At 42.9% G+C, this 15396-nt stretch overlaps 2 protein-coding genes across 2 annotated transcripts in view; both read left to right on the plus strand.

The window, feature by feature from the left end:
- The window catches only part of DIAPH2 (diaphanous related formin 2), a 923935-nt gene that overhangs the window by 812328 nt on the left and 96211 nt on the right, over window positions 1-15396 (plus strand). The gene's annotated exons all lie outside the window — the stretch shown is intronic.
- On the plus strand, window positions 13446-15158 carry LOC123253439 (eukaryotic translation initiation factor 2D-like). Its single transcript, XM_044682633.1, has one exon. The coding sequence runs from the start codon at window positions 13446-13448 to the stop codon at window positions 15156-15158; it is 1713 nt and encodes a 570-aa protein (XP_044538568.1).

Raw genomic sequence — 15396 nt, forward strand, 5'->3', positions numbered from 1 at the left:
ATCTTCGTGTGCTTCTCTGTATTCATCACACACATTATTTTCTTACGGTATGGTAATATTCTACTGCATTCGTGCCCCACAATTTCTTTAACTATTCACCAGTTAATGGGCATCTACTTTGTTTTCGATTCTCAGCTATCACAAAAAGTGGCATTATAAATATTTTGGAGTATGTGGAGAGTTGTTCCTTACTGATTGCCTCTTTGGATATAAACCTAATCCTGGAGTCCCTGGTTCAAAGGATATGGACATCTTAGTCAATCTATTTGCATAATTCCAAATTAATTTCCAAAATGGTTATGCCTTTTCACTGCTCCACTAACAATATATTAGTGTGCATATCCTTAACACAACCCCTCAACATTGAATATTGCCACTTTATGTCATTTTTGCCAATTTGCAGAGAGTGAGGTGAAAGCTCGGAGTGGTTTCAACTTGTATTTTTCTTATTATTAGCAATTTGGAGCATTTTCTCATGTGGTTATAAATACTTTGTTTCTTCTTTTGAGATCCTTTGACCACTTATCTATTGGAGACTGGCTTGTAACCTTGTATATATTTTTAATTGTCAGATATCTTGGATATATAGACCCCTTATCAGAGAAATCTGATGCAAAGGTTTGGAGTTTTTCCTATTTGACAACTTCCTTTCTTATCCTAGATGCATTTATATTGTTTGTGCAAGCAAAAGCTTTTTGGTTTCAAGTAACAAAAATCATCTATTTTATCTTTTGTAATTGTCGTTATTTTTGTTTGGTTAAAAAATATCTCTTAACCAAAGCTGTGAGAGGTATATGATCTGTTTTCCTGCTCTTTTACCGTTTCCTCACTTACCTAGGATTTCAAAATCTATCCTTGCCAGCACGAAAATCAAATTTCCTTAAGGAGAAAAACAGAAATAAAATAATAGTTTAGCATTTATGTCACCTCTCTTTTCTGTTATTGTCCTATTTACCAAAAGTATTGTTTTCATTCCTTTAATTTTCTCTTGCCTCAACTTTAAAAAACACTCTCCCTCCTCATCTCTGCTTCCTGGCTTTTTTTCCTTCAAGAGTTATCACAAATCACACCTTCTATAAGAGACCTTTCCCTTGTTCCCCCACACACACACACACTTCTCAGCATCAGTGTTTTCTCTCTGAGATTACCTCCCCTTTATACTGTCTATATCTTGTGTCTACACATGTCTTGTGTTTGCATGCCGTCTCCTCCATTATTAGACCATGAGCTCCTTGTTGACAAACTCAAGAAAGCCCTTTTTTTGGTCTTCTCATTACCAGCCTGACCTCTTTCTCACGATTAACTCTGCTGATGCTTCTCTTAAATGACCGTGTGATTCTTCCTTATTTTGCCTCTATCACTTGCCCTTATTTCTCCCTTTTATAACATCTTTTACAAATCTAAGCTGCATGATGAAGTTCCTTGTTCCTATAACAGTCTCTTTCGATCGGTCTCCCTTTTTTCTCATTGGAATCGTTTTTGTTTTGGTTATTCGAATTATATGCTTGAGAGTTTCTCGTTCCTCTTTAGTTGATTTGTATCCTATAGAATGTTAGGCCACTTTGGCCTAACGTTCTATAGGGTACAAATTTCTTGGAAGTCTTTGAAATCTACTACTTTCCCAAAATTTAGAAATGATTCTTCTAGTTTTTCTCCTCTATCATGAATTTGAAGATGGAGAGGTTACTTCCTTCTGAAGGTTTCCATCATTTCTACTTCAGCAGCCTCGTTATTGGTCAGGATCGTGTCCAGAATAGCATTTCCCTTTGTTTATTACCCTCTACCTTTTAAAAATGTGATTATTATTAGGACAAGTTCAGAGTTAGGCAGCGTGGTGTAGTGAAAATAGTGTGGATCTTGGAGACTTGGGACCTTAGTTCAAATTCCATTTCTGCTACTTAATAGCTGTGTGACCCTGGGCAAGTCACTACTCTATCGTGCTTCATATCAGATTTAAGATTTGTTTCCCCTATTTTATATCGGCCTTTTCCTTCTTCTGTCCAAGTAGCCTGTACCATGTTACCATGGCCATGTCACTTGTGATTCTCCCCTCTTTAAACCTAACCCAGCTTCCTGTACTTCCTCACATGAGCATGTCTTCCTAATACGCTGAGCCCTTCTGATGCTACTTCTGTCAATTGTGTCTCTTTTGAATAATAGCAAGCACTTAACATATTTTCTCTCATGTGATCCTCACAACAACCCTGAAAGCTAGGTGTTATTGTTTCCATTTTACAGATGAGGAGACTGGGGCAAACAGGATCTAGCGACTTGCCCAGAGGCACACAGCTGTTGACTATATCTGTGACTACATTTGAAAACAGGTCTGCTTGACTCTGGCCCTGTGCTCTATTTACAACATCATTTTTGTACTAAGAACTACTCTTCTATAGCCATTTTTCCTGTCTCGATTCCCATCCCACCAAGTTCTAGTAGAATCTGTGAAGTCTTCAAATCCGGCCTCAGACACTTCCCAGCTGGGTGACCCTGGACAAGTCACTTGACCCCCCATGGCCCACCCTGACCATTCTTCTACCTAGGAGCCAATACACCGAAGTTAAGGGTTTAAAAAAAATTTTTTTTTAAATTTAAAAAAATAGAATCTGTGAAGTCAAATTTTCCTCTTGGCTTGAGGATTTCTAGTTCATTTTATTACCCCCACTTGGCATATTTTTATATACACACTCGATACTATGTGTTATATTGCAGTCTCTCTTCTTGGACGTCGTCTCCTGACAATTACAGATCTGTATTGCTATTCTTTCCTCACCTCTTCTCCATCCCCCAACATATTCCATACATGCTACCTTTTATAGTATCTGGTTGGGGCCTTGTCAGCGGAAAGTGATGAGGCTATAATTATTACCATTTTTATATTATTAGGAACACTTGGATTTGGAGATGTAGCTTTTACCCCAAAGCTTTAAAGGATGGATAGTCCTTTAGGAGAAGGTTTTGCTGGCTCTTTTGGGCAATTTTCAAATTCTGGAATCTCGAGAGTTTGAAGAGATCTCAGAGTTTGCCTACTTTAGACTCTTCAGCCTGAAGCCTGAATCCCCAATACAGCCCTCCTTTCAAATGGCCATTCAGCCTTTGTTTCAAGAATCCCAGAGACTATTCAAGAATGATAGAACTAGAAGGGCCTGATAATTTGGGGCATTAATTCTCCCAAATCATCTGACACCGGTGGGCACTTAGCATATAGTCTATCCTCTCAGAGACAATGAGCAAAAGACTTCATGACCCAATCAATAATTTACTCCAATAATGAAATCCCCTCAAATGAGTGGGTGTCCCCTGTTGGAACTAGTGGCCAAGAGGAAGTGACTGAAAAATTATTACTAGACTCTCCAAATCGGCATCATCCTTTAGTCCTGACTCTCCCTCACCCCACAGAGCCAATCATGTGTCTCATCTTCCCAGTTCTACCTCCACAGTCTTTTCCCCCAACAGTTACTTTCTCACCTTAGTTCAGGTTTTCATCATTTTCCACCTAAACTACCGCAATAAGTTCCTCTCCCTCAAGTCTCTCACTAGGCCATTCCATATTTCACTCAAGTGCCAAAGTGATTTCCTCAAGTTCAGGTCTACCCGTGTCACTCCTGTAGTCAGTAAACTTCAGTGGCTCCCTAGTGCCCCTGGAATCAAAAGTAGGCCTCTCTTGCTTGGCTTTTTAAAGCCTCTTACCACCTGGCCCCAACTTAGCCTTTGAGTCTCTATGACCCCTGTCTGGAATGCATTTCTTCCTCATCTCTGGCTCTTAAAATCCCTAGCTTCCTTCCAAACTCTGCTCAAGGCTCACCTATACGAAGCATTTTCCAGTCTCCCCAGGGGCTAGAGCCCTCCCCATTTCACCTCCCATCCTATCCTCTCCCCACTGCTTCCAAGCATATTCTTGTGCTTATTGTGGACATACTAATCCCTCCCAGTAGAGTGTAAGGCACTTGAGGTCGGGGGCAGTTTTGCTGTCTGTGTATATCCAGAGCTTAGCACAGAGCCTGTTACATAGTAGATGCTTAGTAAATGCTTGTTAACCACATCTATATTTTCACTACGCCAGGTCAGTCGGTCGTATTGATGGACAGTGTTAAATTTTTAATAACATGCAATCAACAAGATTTTTTTAAAAAATCACAAAGGCGATTTTGTGCATTTGAATTCCTCTCTTCTGCCCTAGGTCATGGCAGGAAGATGGCCGGAGTACATAGCATAGCTTGCATTGGGGGCCCATTTGAGCGGGTGACCGTTCACCAGTCAAGAATGACCGGGTGGTGCTAATCCTTGGAGGGAGTTATGATGGCTTTTGCATTTTCTTATCCTTTATCTTTTTCTCTTAAAAACCAGTAGAGTGTAATGTTTTCTTTGACTCGATAAGAGCAGAATTTTCATTTTCTCCATTTCTGATCACCTGATTTAATGTGTCCATAAAAGGTCATAAATTTTTCAAGATATGCCAAACTTCTACCAGGTGGATCGCTATCTTTGCGGGATGCAGTAGATGACCTCCCAAAGCCCTGAGATGCATCGGTAGCCTGAGAGTGAACCTCACCCAATTAGAAGAGGGAGATTGGCCTGTGAAAACGGGCTTCCCTTCCTCCATCTCAGCTTTGGTTTAGCATCATCCTATTAATTAAATATGAGCTCATTAAAGTTCAGAGGGCTTAACTAAGCAAAGCAAGTTTTGATTTAGCGATCCATATCGGTGGTTTGTCAGTGTAGCCAGGCCTAATCCTCGCTTCTACCTTATCTGACAGGTAGTCAGCCCACCAGGCCCAAGGATAAGATCTGAAGCAGCTAGTCTTTTCAGGCAGGATTCGCTTTTTTCTCTTGGGAGGCTTAATTTACAACTGCCCTATAGAAGTGCAGCGCAGGCCCCTTCTTTTCTGCACAATTCATTCATACACAATGCAGTTGTCTGAGAATCTTAACTAGCTATGGATGATATACACACGTGTTACTTCCAGGGGGTTGGGACAGTGTATGGGAATCCCAAACATAGCAAATGTAATTAATGTAAATTATGCCCTTACTCACTGAAGATTTAGAAGATATGTAAATTTAACCCTGCTACAAAAGGAGCTTGGGATGCAAAGGAGGCGGGCGCCACCTCCCAGCTCAGATTTTCCTGGAGTTGGTGCCAATGGCAGCCTAAGCAATTGGCTCCAGGAGCAAGCAAGGTGTTTCTTGTTTATTTTTCTTGTCCTTTAACTCTTTGGACTCATATAAACAGCCTTTTCATGAGTGGGCTCATATGTCGAGGGGGTAAGATGGAGAAAGTCATGAGTGGCCTTACAATAGACTCCTCCAATTAAGTCATGGGCATTTATTAAGGACATTACTCTCGGTGGGCTGAGGGAGAGGGAGACGACCATGAAGGTTCTAAGGCCATGAACCGAAGCGATTAGAAGGCTAGGGATGGCTTGACAGAAATGGGGAAGCCTGAAACAAAGATGGGTTTGGGGGAGCAAGATTGAGAATAATTTAGACCAATCGGTTACTTAAAGATAAAATGCCTCTCTGCCAGGGCTACTCATTAATGTTCAGTCTCAAAACGTGAGTTGTACTTGTTCAATCCCATGCCGACCAAGTAAATATATATGCCAAGCCGCATCTCGGTATGTCAGGAGAAGCCTTCCTGGATTGGCAAAAAAATCAGATTGGTATTCTTAATCCTGCTCTTAATCAGCCGGTAGGAGAGGAAGGGAACCCAGTGGTGGGCCTTTTGGGTGGGTGGGTAGGTGGGTGGGTGAGGACAAGTATAAATATTGCTTTTGAAAATCCACGTGAGTATATTTTATATGCATATAAAATTCAGCTCAATTATATCTCTATAGAAACAAATGATGATGAGAACAATAACATTTATGCTAAAAGTTTTACAATTATCATCTCATTTAATCCTCACAAGAATTCTGGTACGTAGGTGTTGTTATTATCACCAATTACTATTGAGGAAACTGAGGCAGACAGAGGTCGTGTGACTTTCCCAAGGTCACACAGCTGGGAATTCCTGAGATCTAATCAGATCACAGATCTTCCTAGCTCTCTACATAATGTGGCGCCCCCTAGTGGCCTCTAGTCAGAAGTTTCTGTGCTTCTCATCTAAGATCATCGTTGTGTCTGTAATAGGACAACATAAAACCCCCTCAAATTTAATACCACATCAGTTATGTGACATGACTTCCAGAAGACCGTCCCAGGAAAAGCAGATTTCCATGGACAGTCCCTAGCTGATCAAATGATCTGGGTCTCGTAAAAACTTGGCTCACGCTCCCAGGAGAATGTCAGTGTCTTGAAGGAAGGAGCGATGTCCATTTTGATGTCTGTATCCCCAGTCCCTGGTAGATTCTAGGTGCTTAATGAATGTCTTTGAATTGATTTAAATCTTCTTAGGAAGGCATGTCCTGTAAGTGCCTGTATGAACCTGTGACCATGTGACTCTGCCGAGGTTATTACAGAATTTAGAATTAATGCCCACCTAATGGGCACTTTTCCAATTATAGTCCTTCATGAGATTTCTAATGAAAGAACATTAAAAAGTATTCTTCTCAATTACTTAATAAACTAGCAAAACTTTGCCCTTAAAGAGGCCAGCAAAGGGACTTAGTTTAGTTTAGTTTCTCATAAGTGGGATTTGCCAAGTTGGTTTGCATTTTCCTTCCCCTATGAGGAATATCTGTTATGTAATAATTAATCTTTAGGCACAGTTACAATCGTCTGTTAATCCCCAGGGAAAACGTGAATTGCTTACTTACACATCTAGCATCTTTGGCTCACAGTGCTCCTGCCTCATAACACCAGACATTCTAACCCACTATTATATGCTCACTGAGATGATCCTTAAAAGCACTATTTGCAAAACTTCAGTTTTTTACAAAAGTGACAAATAAAATGAGATTCTGCTCTCTTTTTCCAGTCGGTGATTATGTAAATTTATGTTAATTTACAACATATTATTTGGCTTTTCTGCCTTTTTTTTTTCAGCCTGATGATGCTAAAATTTGTTTTGATTCAGATCTAGGTATATAGGTGTACTTGAAATCACCTAATTTAAAATTGAAGTTCTCAAACTAAATTCTAAGAAATGTAATTATGTAAAGAATATTTTGAATGAAATATTGAATAAATTAGTAGAAACATAGTTAATTTATAAATGTACCTCAGAGTAGTGCTAATTTCTGTCTTAATTTTAGTTAAATTGCAGGTGGTTTTAGGATACAAAAAAATAAAGCTGAAATCGTTTTAGAATAAACTTTTATTAAGGCCCTACTAAGCGCAATGCATCCTTAGGCTAAGGATAAAGGAAAGGGGGAAAAACTTTAAGCCCTTATTACATTCTACTGGTGAAAGCAACATGTAAACAGATAAGGAAATACAGGAGATTTGAGGGGAGAAAAGAGCATTAGCAACTTGGGTACTTTTTCATGAAGGAGGTGGCACCTGAGCTAATAAGCCTTGAAGTAAAGAAGCTTCAAGTATTTCTAATAAAACGGGCAGAGGGAATTTTCCCCGTGGGGAGAAACCAGGCAAATGCAGTATGAGAAGAAAAGCTGAGCCAATTTCAGGGAATAGCAAACAGGCTGGCTTGGTCATGTCAAGGAGTCTGTGGAATGTGAAATAAGTATGGAAAATATGGTGGTCTGTGATTAACTGGGACAGAGGAAAATCGTTATCTTTATGGATTTACACTATAGATCTTACAGTTTGGGACATTTCTAAAATAAAAAACCTGCCTTTTAATATGCAATATGTCTTTCTTTTGCTGTAGTCATTCGTTTTCTGTGATTTGACACTGGAGTTCAAGCTTTTGGAACACATTCCTTTGTTCTTCATCAGGAAACCACGTTTGTATTACATTGCGAGTTCAGCACACCTCTGACCAGCAGTCCAGCAGTGAGCATAGCCCCTAGGTTTTGAATGGTGCTAAAAGCAGGGGAGTTTTCTCAGGCCACTGCAGCGCTTATCTCCTTCCTTTGTGTCTTAACCATTTGCCGATATGTGGCCTGGTACCAGATCATCTTGTAATATTCCAGTTCCATTTTAAAATATTTCTAATTCTAGACCCATTTTGCTATATGTGTATATCAACATGTTCAATATAATATATTTGTATATCAACATATTCAACAGAATTTATCACCTCCTCCAGGGGGATAAGACTTCCCACCCCACGGAAGGTCAGAAAAGCCCCAGAACTGTTTGGGAAGATAGAGCCTTTACAATCTGATGAAGATGGTCAGATCTTACAAACAGGAAACTAAGGTCCTCTCAGGGAGTGGTTTGGCATATCAATGAGCAACAGCACCAACCCTTGCAGCAATCTCCACTGCTCTTCTCTTTGTCTTGATTGCCCTTGGCAAGTTTTGTTTTAGTCTCTTTGTCCTTTATAGTCCTGATTAGCAGCCTCTTTTTAAAACTGGGTTTCTTCCTTTTCTTCTATCTACACTATGCAGAAGAGTGCTCACCCAGTACTGGCCTTTCTAGCTGCCAACTCCCTCTGAAAGGCTTTGAGTCTTTCCTGAGAATTAATTCAGCTATTTTGCAGCAATAGTTGATAAGTTCCTGATTTTCATTTTCAATCATACTATTTTCGGTTTCAATATTGCTTATCTTTTTTCATTATGGCCTTGAATGATCCTTGATACGTTTGGTTGCTCCATACCAGCAGCTACTATAGGATCTCTAAAAGTCATTGAAGTAGGTCCTAGAAGAGCTACAACTTTGGCATGTTTCCTTGTAGTGATATCTGTTTTGAAAAACCGCTGGGAGGCGAAGGGGAAAGTAAAACACAACCAAAGAAAGCAATGGAACATGTATGTGGCATGAAATCTGACACTCAAATGACAGAGACTTAACTAAAAATGAGGAAACCAGCTCAATTTAGTTTTGGCTGGCCAAGATCAGACATTCTGAGTCCACCTAATATCAGTAGAATCACGTTACAGATGACTGTTGTTGCCACAAAATGAAACCATATCAGACATCTCAAGCTATCAGCATGTTCTTGTAGGTCGGATCCATACTGAAAAGGAATTTAAATGTCAGACTAAAGGGTCTATTTTTTTTATCCTACAGGAAATAGGGATCTACTAACAACTTTGGAGCCAGGAGATGACATCATCAAACCTTTGCTTTAGAAAAATGATTTTGGCATCTGTGTGGAGAATGAATTAGCTAGGGAAGAGATTTGAGTCAGGGGCATCGGTTTGGAAGCTGTTATAATAGTCCAGGCAAGAGGTGATGATGATTTGCCCTAGGTTGGTGGCCATCTAAACAAAGTGGTATGGAGATAGAATTGACAAGATGTAATTGGGGTGGTGGAGGTAAGAGAATGGGAAAAGTTGAGAATGACTGGACTTTGAATGGCAATGACTAGAAGGCTGGTGGCATTTGTAGAAGAGATCAGGGATGGGTAATACGTTCTTTGGGCATGGATCAACAAGGTTTTATCAAGCACCTATTTTGGGCTGGGAAGTATTGAATTTAAGATGCCTTTTAGACATCCAGGTGGAGAAGGCAGACAGTTGGTAACATAGGACTAAATAGAGCTCAGATTGGGAATCATCCACATAGACATGATAATTAAGTCCATGGAAGCTGATGAGAGCATGAAGAAATAATAGAAAGAGAAGAAAGCCAGGGACAGATTCTTGTGAAGTATCCAAGCAGGAACAGGTCAAAGGGACATGGTATTCTTGGGCGGAGAACAGAGTATCATTAGTTCAATGGTTACAATTCAGTTATGGGGTCAAGATGGAAATTGAAGGACACTGAGGCCCAGGCAGGGCTGATAGATGCCTGGGGGCACAGGGATGTCAGAATCTTGGACTAGTCAAAGAAAAGGTTTAAGAAGAGCGAGATGCAGCATCTCTCAATCTCTAGATTCAAGATGCAGCTCAGGTACTACCTTCTGCATCAGGGATTCTTAACCTGGGTTTTGTCCATCCATTTATATGTATGTTTTTGTAAAAAAAATTTGATAATTCAATGTCGAGTTCACAGATTTCCTTTGTGTCCCTATTATTTTTATGCATTGAAAAACATTATTCTGAGAAGGGGCTGATGGGTTTTACTCCACTGACAAAAGAATTCAGGATACAAAAAAAGCGAAGAGCCCCTGTTTTCTTGATTCTGCGGCTTCTCGTGTCCCCTCCCATCACCTCGGTATCTGTCCCATGTGTGTATATACGTACGTTTCATTTCCCCTGGCTAAATAAAAGCTCCTTTAGAGCAGAGGCTGTTCTTGCATTTGCCTTTCTATCCTGAGCCTAGGGAGGTGCCTGGCACATAGCAAGTGCTTAATAACTGTTTGTTGGTTGATTGGACTATGATCTTCCCCTTGGGGAGATCACGGCCCCATCTTCTTTCCACCCACTGGATACAACGATCCCTTTTCAAAGGGATGGCGAGAGGGATTCTTTACTGGGCCGTGGAAAGAAGCTCTACCCATCTGAGAAGGCCCAGTGGATAACACCAGCTTCCTCACTGGAGGAGGTAACTAGGCACGCTCACAGAAATTAGGCAAGCTAATCAACCTCTGCCTAAGAGAGAAGTCAGCCTTGGCCTTTGTCAACAAGCCGCCTGGCTCTGACCCCATTTTCAGATTTCAAGCTGCTCTCCTCACGATCACCTACTAGGAAAAGGAACACCACCCAGAACAATCAGAGCCCGAGCCCCGAAAGGCCTGAACATTCGCATCGGTACAAATGAGTCAGGCCGCTCTGCTGGGTCCTTGCTCAGCTGTACTAATAAGCAGGCCGAGGGGGCGGCGGGAAGACTTTTTCTGGCAATGATCATGCCCTCCGCCATTTTTCTCCTATGACTTTGCCTAGGAAAAGGTGAAGCTTTTATTGGAGGATTTGATACAATGCAGCTGTCGACAGCAGGGGGAGAGTTTGACCAAGACCAAACTGCTCCCTCCTCAGAAATGTCTATAAAACAAAACAGACCCAAAAAAAGGGGGGGGGGGAGGGTTAGATTTACATTACCAATGACAAATCAAAGCTGAAAGTTTGCCTGGCCTGTTGTCATTCATTGCCATTCATATTCAGAAAGCAGACTGCTGTGATAATTGATTTGATGGTCCAGCTTGAGTGGAAGCACTTCTGGGCATAGCAGGCCTCAGAGATGCCAAAAAAGAAGAAAAGGTGGGAATGAAATAATGTACTGCTTTCTCCTCAGAGGCATGTGGCCCAGTTTTTTTTTTAAAGAAGAGAAAAAACATGCTTATAAAAAAAAGGCAGGGGAGACCTCAAGAACTTGGTAATAAATACAAAAATGACCATATAGCCCCGGTGCAATAAAAATAAGCATTCAAAGAGAGACAATGAGAGGACATATTTTACTGACAGGTGAATAATAGGCGAGCGTGGTGGAAATAATCAGATTTTTCCCGGCCCCTGTCGAGGGGAGTACCTTTTCTGCTGCTCTTTTGTACGGGGACAAAACAAGATTCCCTTTCGGAAAAAGGCTTTTAATTTTTAAAGGTTTTCATAGTGGAATTACTAGTTCAGAAGGAGAAAAAGAAAACAATGATTGAGACTGAAAAGCTCTATGCCAGCTAGCTAGCTCACTCTCCTCTATGCCTGGATTAGCTGAACTCATTGAATTTCTTGACTTTAAGCAATGAGTGACAATGCAGATTCTCTTCATATCTGTGAGTGGAGGGGGCTGTGCAGGCCCTACCTCCTGCCGATATGAATAACTTTGGAGCTCCAAGGGCCATTGGGGGAAAAGAAAAGAGAAAAAGGTACTGAATTCAGAGCCTGACCTCTTAATCACGACTGCCAGCTCAACTGTGTGCCCCTGTCATCAATTTAAAGAACCAAACAAAACCAGAGAAGAAACATGAGCTGTCAAAACACAAATTTTAATCAGGATCGGTTTGTCTTTGGAGAGAAAGGTACTGCAGAAGCAGGCAAGGCCTTTAACTTCTTCTCTGTACGGATGGCATTCAGGCTCTGCTTCCCCTTCCTCCCTCCGTAATTTGACAGCAGAGGCTCCTTTTCAAAAAGGATGCTGATGGAGAGGGCCCAGGCCATCTCAGACATCTCCTGCTATTGCGAAAGTAGAAAGCCAGGCACTTGCCATTTCCCACTTTCCTAAGGATGTTCTCAGTGCCAGGGAGATCCTGGTAAATTAGGAAGTCAAATCAGACTTCCTTTCCAAGTTTGGGCCAGAGCAAAGTGTCCCTTCTCACTTTCATCTTTGTGACTCAGGAACAAGTTTTCTTCTCCGCGTTTGAACCCCGGCCTCCTCGTTAGTTAGATAAGCTAAGTCTGCGGTACAGGGCAGAGGAACGTGTAAAGTATTTCCAAGGACTCCACGATCTTGTAAGATTAGAAATTATACTTCTACATGGATCAGCTCACCGTACTTATTAGCCAGTGTGGAAGCAGTTTCATTCTTTGTTTGAAATGTAAATGGATTTGAAAAGTGGCTGTATTTGGCCTGCCTTTGGAGGTTTGCTCTAGTTGGCTTCAAGTAAGGAATTCAGAAATATAGAAGGAATGTTAAATGAAAGAACGGGAGACAGGGAATGAGGAGCCCTGGGTGTAAGACACTCACAGCCAGACCGAGGCTTGATACGAGGGAAAACTTGTCCACCATGACAGCTGTCCCAAAGTAGACCAGGCTGCCTCGGGAGGCAGGTAGCTTCCCATAGTGCGGAGACAACCCCCGCAGGGATGTGTCCCAGGGAGGATTCTAGTTGAGGCCTCAAAGGCTCATGCCAACTCGGGCATTGCCCCGTCACGTATTAGGCACCGGCTATGTGCCAGAGACCAGTGATAGGTGCTGGAGATACAGAGCCGGGGAACGCCCCATTCTAGCATCAGTCCAGCTCACAATGGCCGCCCAAACATACCCCCACCTCAGAATAGTTAGGAACTCGAGGGGGATTGCATTCAAGCATGAGAATGTACATTTCTCCCTTTTAAAAACCATCTTAGGAGTCTCTGCCCCATATTCTAGCTTGGGAGACCCTTTTCGATCCTGTTCTTCAGGGTCCTCGCTATCCTTTGGGTAGCCTGCACCTGTATCCCAGCAGTGCTGGGTCATTAAGAAAAATGTTCAGTAAGCCTCACCACGCCTAGATCCCCGTGGCACTGCGCCGAAAGCCTCTTGTCAGTGTTAAAGGCGCAGGGCGTCAGGGTTGGCACATTCTCCCTTTCTATGGCCGTAGCACGTTTAAGAGTTGGAAGCGGAAAAGGACCTTTGTTTCTGAGCCAGCCCTTTTTGGGGCAGGTCCGGGAGGTGCCCCGGAAGCTCCCCCGAAAACCATCTCCCACCACGCTCAGCAGGCGGAAGTTTCCCCACCCTTGTGGCAAGGCGCAGGCGCAGCAGCCCCACGCACTGGCGCCTTAGCCACAGACCCAGCAGGTGCTTTGAGCCTTTGGTCTGTTAAAGCCAGCGGTTTGAGGCAGCAGCAGGCCTCAGCCGCGGCCATGTTCTCTAAACCCTTTCGCATTAAGTCCAACACGGCCATCAAGGGCTGTGACAGGCGCAAGCTTCGTGCCAACGTGGCCGCGGCTTTTCCTGACCTCGGCAGAGACAAGATTCCAGGGAGGAAAGAGCTCAACATTGTCCGGCTCTGCACCCACAAGGAAGAAATCGTGATTGTATACGTGAGTGGGAGAAACCCTATTCTGTTTGAGGTGGAGAGAAATCTGTACCCAACCATCTATACCTTGTGGGCTTACCCCGATCTTTTGCCGGCCTTCACGACATGGCGGCCATTACTAAAAAAGTTAGCGGGAGGAGCGGACGTGATGTTGCCGGGGCTCGTGGTGCCCCCTGATGGGCTGCCGTTTGTAGAGCAGGGGGACCTTTGTGCTATCACCGCGGTGGGGAGTCGGGCTCCTATTGCCATCGGAGTGGCTACGATGCCCACGACCGAGATGATGGCTTGTGGCCTAACGGGGAAAGGCTTTACTGTGCTCCATACCTACCTTGACTATCTGTGGCGGTCTGGAGACAAGACCCCCCCACCTTACATTGTCCCATTGGACCAAATTCCTCCCGAGGTCGAGGTTAGCTCTAAAGTTAAGAGGCCTGTAGAAGCGGGGCGTGTTCTGCAGGAAGAGGAGGCAGACTGTCTCACTCTGCAAAGGGAGAAAGAGCGAGCTCTGGCAGAAGCCCCAGAGAAATGGAATGAGGCAGCAGGGGGCCAGGATACTGTTGATAGCAAGACCCTTCAGGAGGAAATGGATGAACTCCTCAAAAAATGCTTCTTCCATGCCCTGAAGAGCCTGGTCACCAAGGCTGACCTCCCCTTGCTCACCAGCACTTTCCTGGGTAGTCACATGTTTTCTTGCTGCCCCAAAGGGCAACAGCTGGACATTAAGAAGTCAAGCTACAAAAAACTCTCCAAGTTTCTGCAACAAATGATGAAGCAGGAGATCCTGCAGGTGAAAGAGCTGAGCAAAGGTGTGGACAGTATTGTGGACGTGGACTGGGCACACCCCAGTATTGCTTCTTTTACTGTGCCCGAGTCATCCCTGACTGCCCAGAAAGTTAGCAAGAAACAAACCTATTTTGCCCCAGAGATCAAATCTCTTTACTGTATCCCAGCCACCATGGTTCCTCTCTTCAAGGACTCTGGCCTCAAGAAAGGGAGTACCCTGTCCCGCAGGGAGGTCCGAGTGATCATTATGGAGTATGCAAAGAAAAACAACCTAATTGATGTAGATGACAAGGACCTTATTATGCTGAATCCTACCTTGTGTGACTGTATTCTGGAGAAGGAGGAGCATCACATAGTAGTGAAACTCCCAAAGAACAAGCTCTTTGCAAAATGTCTAGAGAAACTGCAGCCTGCCTATAAAGTGACTTTTGTTGGACAAGAACCTATAGTGAAGAAAGGAAAATTTTATCCCATTGACATCACTCTAGTACGGAGAACATTCAAAAAAAAGGTGACTGTGATCCGGAACCTAGAGATCTTCGGTCTTGACCCATATTCTGTGGCTGCCATTCTTCAGCAACGTGGCAAGGCCAGTGCCACCGTCAGCCAAATCCCTGGGACCAAAAATGCTTTTCAAGTCCAAATCCAAGGCAATCAGATTAATCATCTGTATTGGCTCCTTCTTGAAGAATATCGCATCCCTCGCAAATACATCCACGGTCCGGAAAACTCTCTGAATGCTTACAACTACTGATGGACTTTCAAGTCAAGTTACAAGGTTCCTGGAACTTTGATGTTTTGAACTAGTCATCTCTGTGACTGTTTGGAACTTTGGGGAAAAAAATCAAATGATTCTTTGCCAAATTAATTCTTTTTGTTCTAAAACCAAAACCACATACACGGGCCTACTGCTGCAATCTTAGGAGATAATCCATAACAGCCCCCTCGTCCACTGGTTTTGATCATTCTGAAAAAGGGGAGCAGAGGTGGAA

The sequence above is a fragment of the Gracilinanus agilis genome, chromosome X (genome assembly GCF_016433145.1).
Source record: "Gracilinanus agilis isolate LMUSP501 chromosome X, AgileGrace, whole genome shotgun sequence".
NCBI classification, from domain to species: Eukaryota; Metazoa; Chordata; class Mammalia; order Didelphimorphia; family Didelphidae; genus Gracilinanus; species Gracilinanus agilis.

Coding starts and splice junctions, on each gene's coding strand:
- LOC123253439 (XM_044682633.1), top strand. CDS start 13,446: ATGTTCTCTAAACCCTTTCGCATTAAGTCCAACACGGCCATCAAGGGC.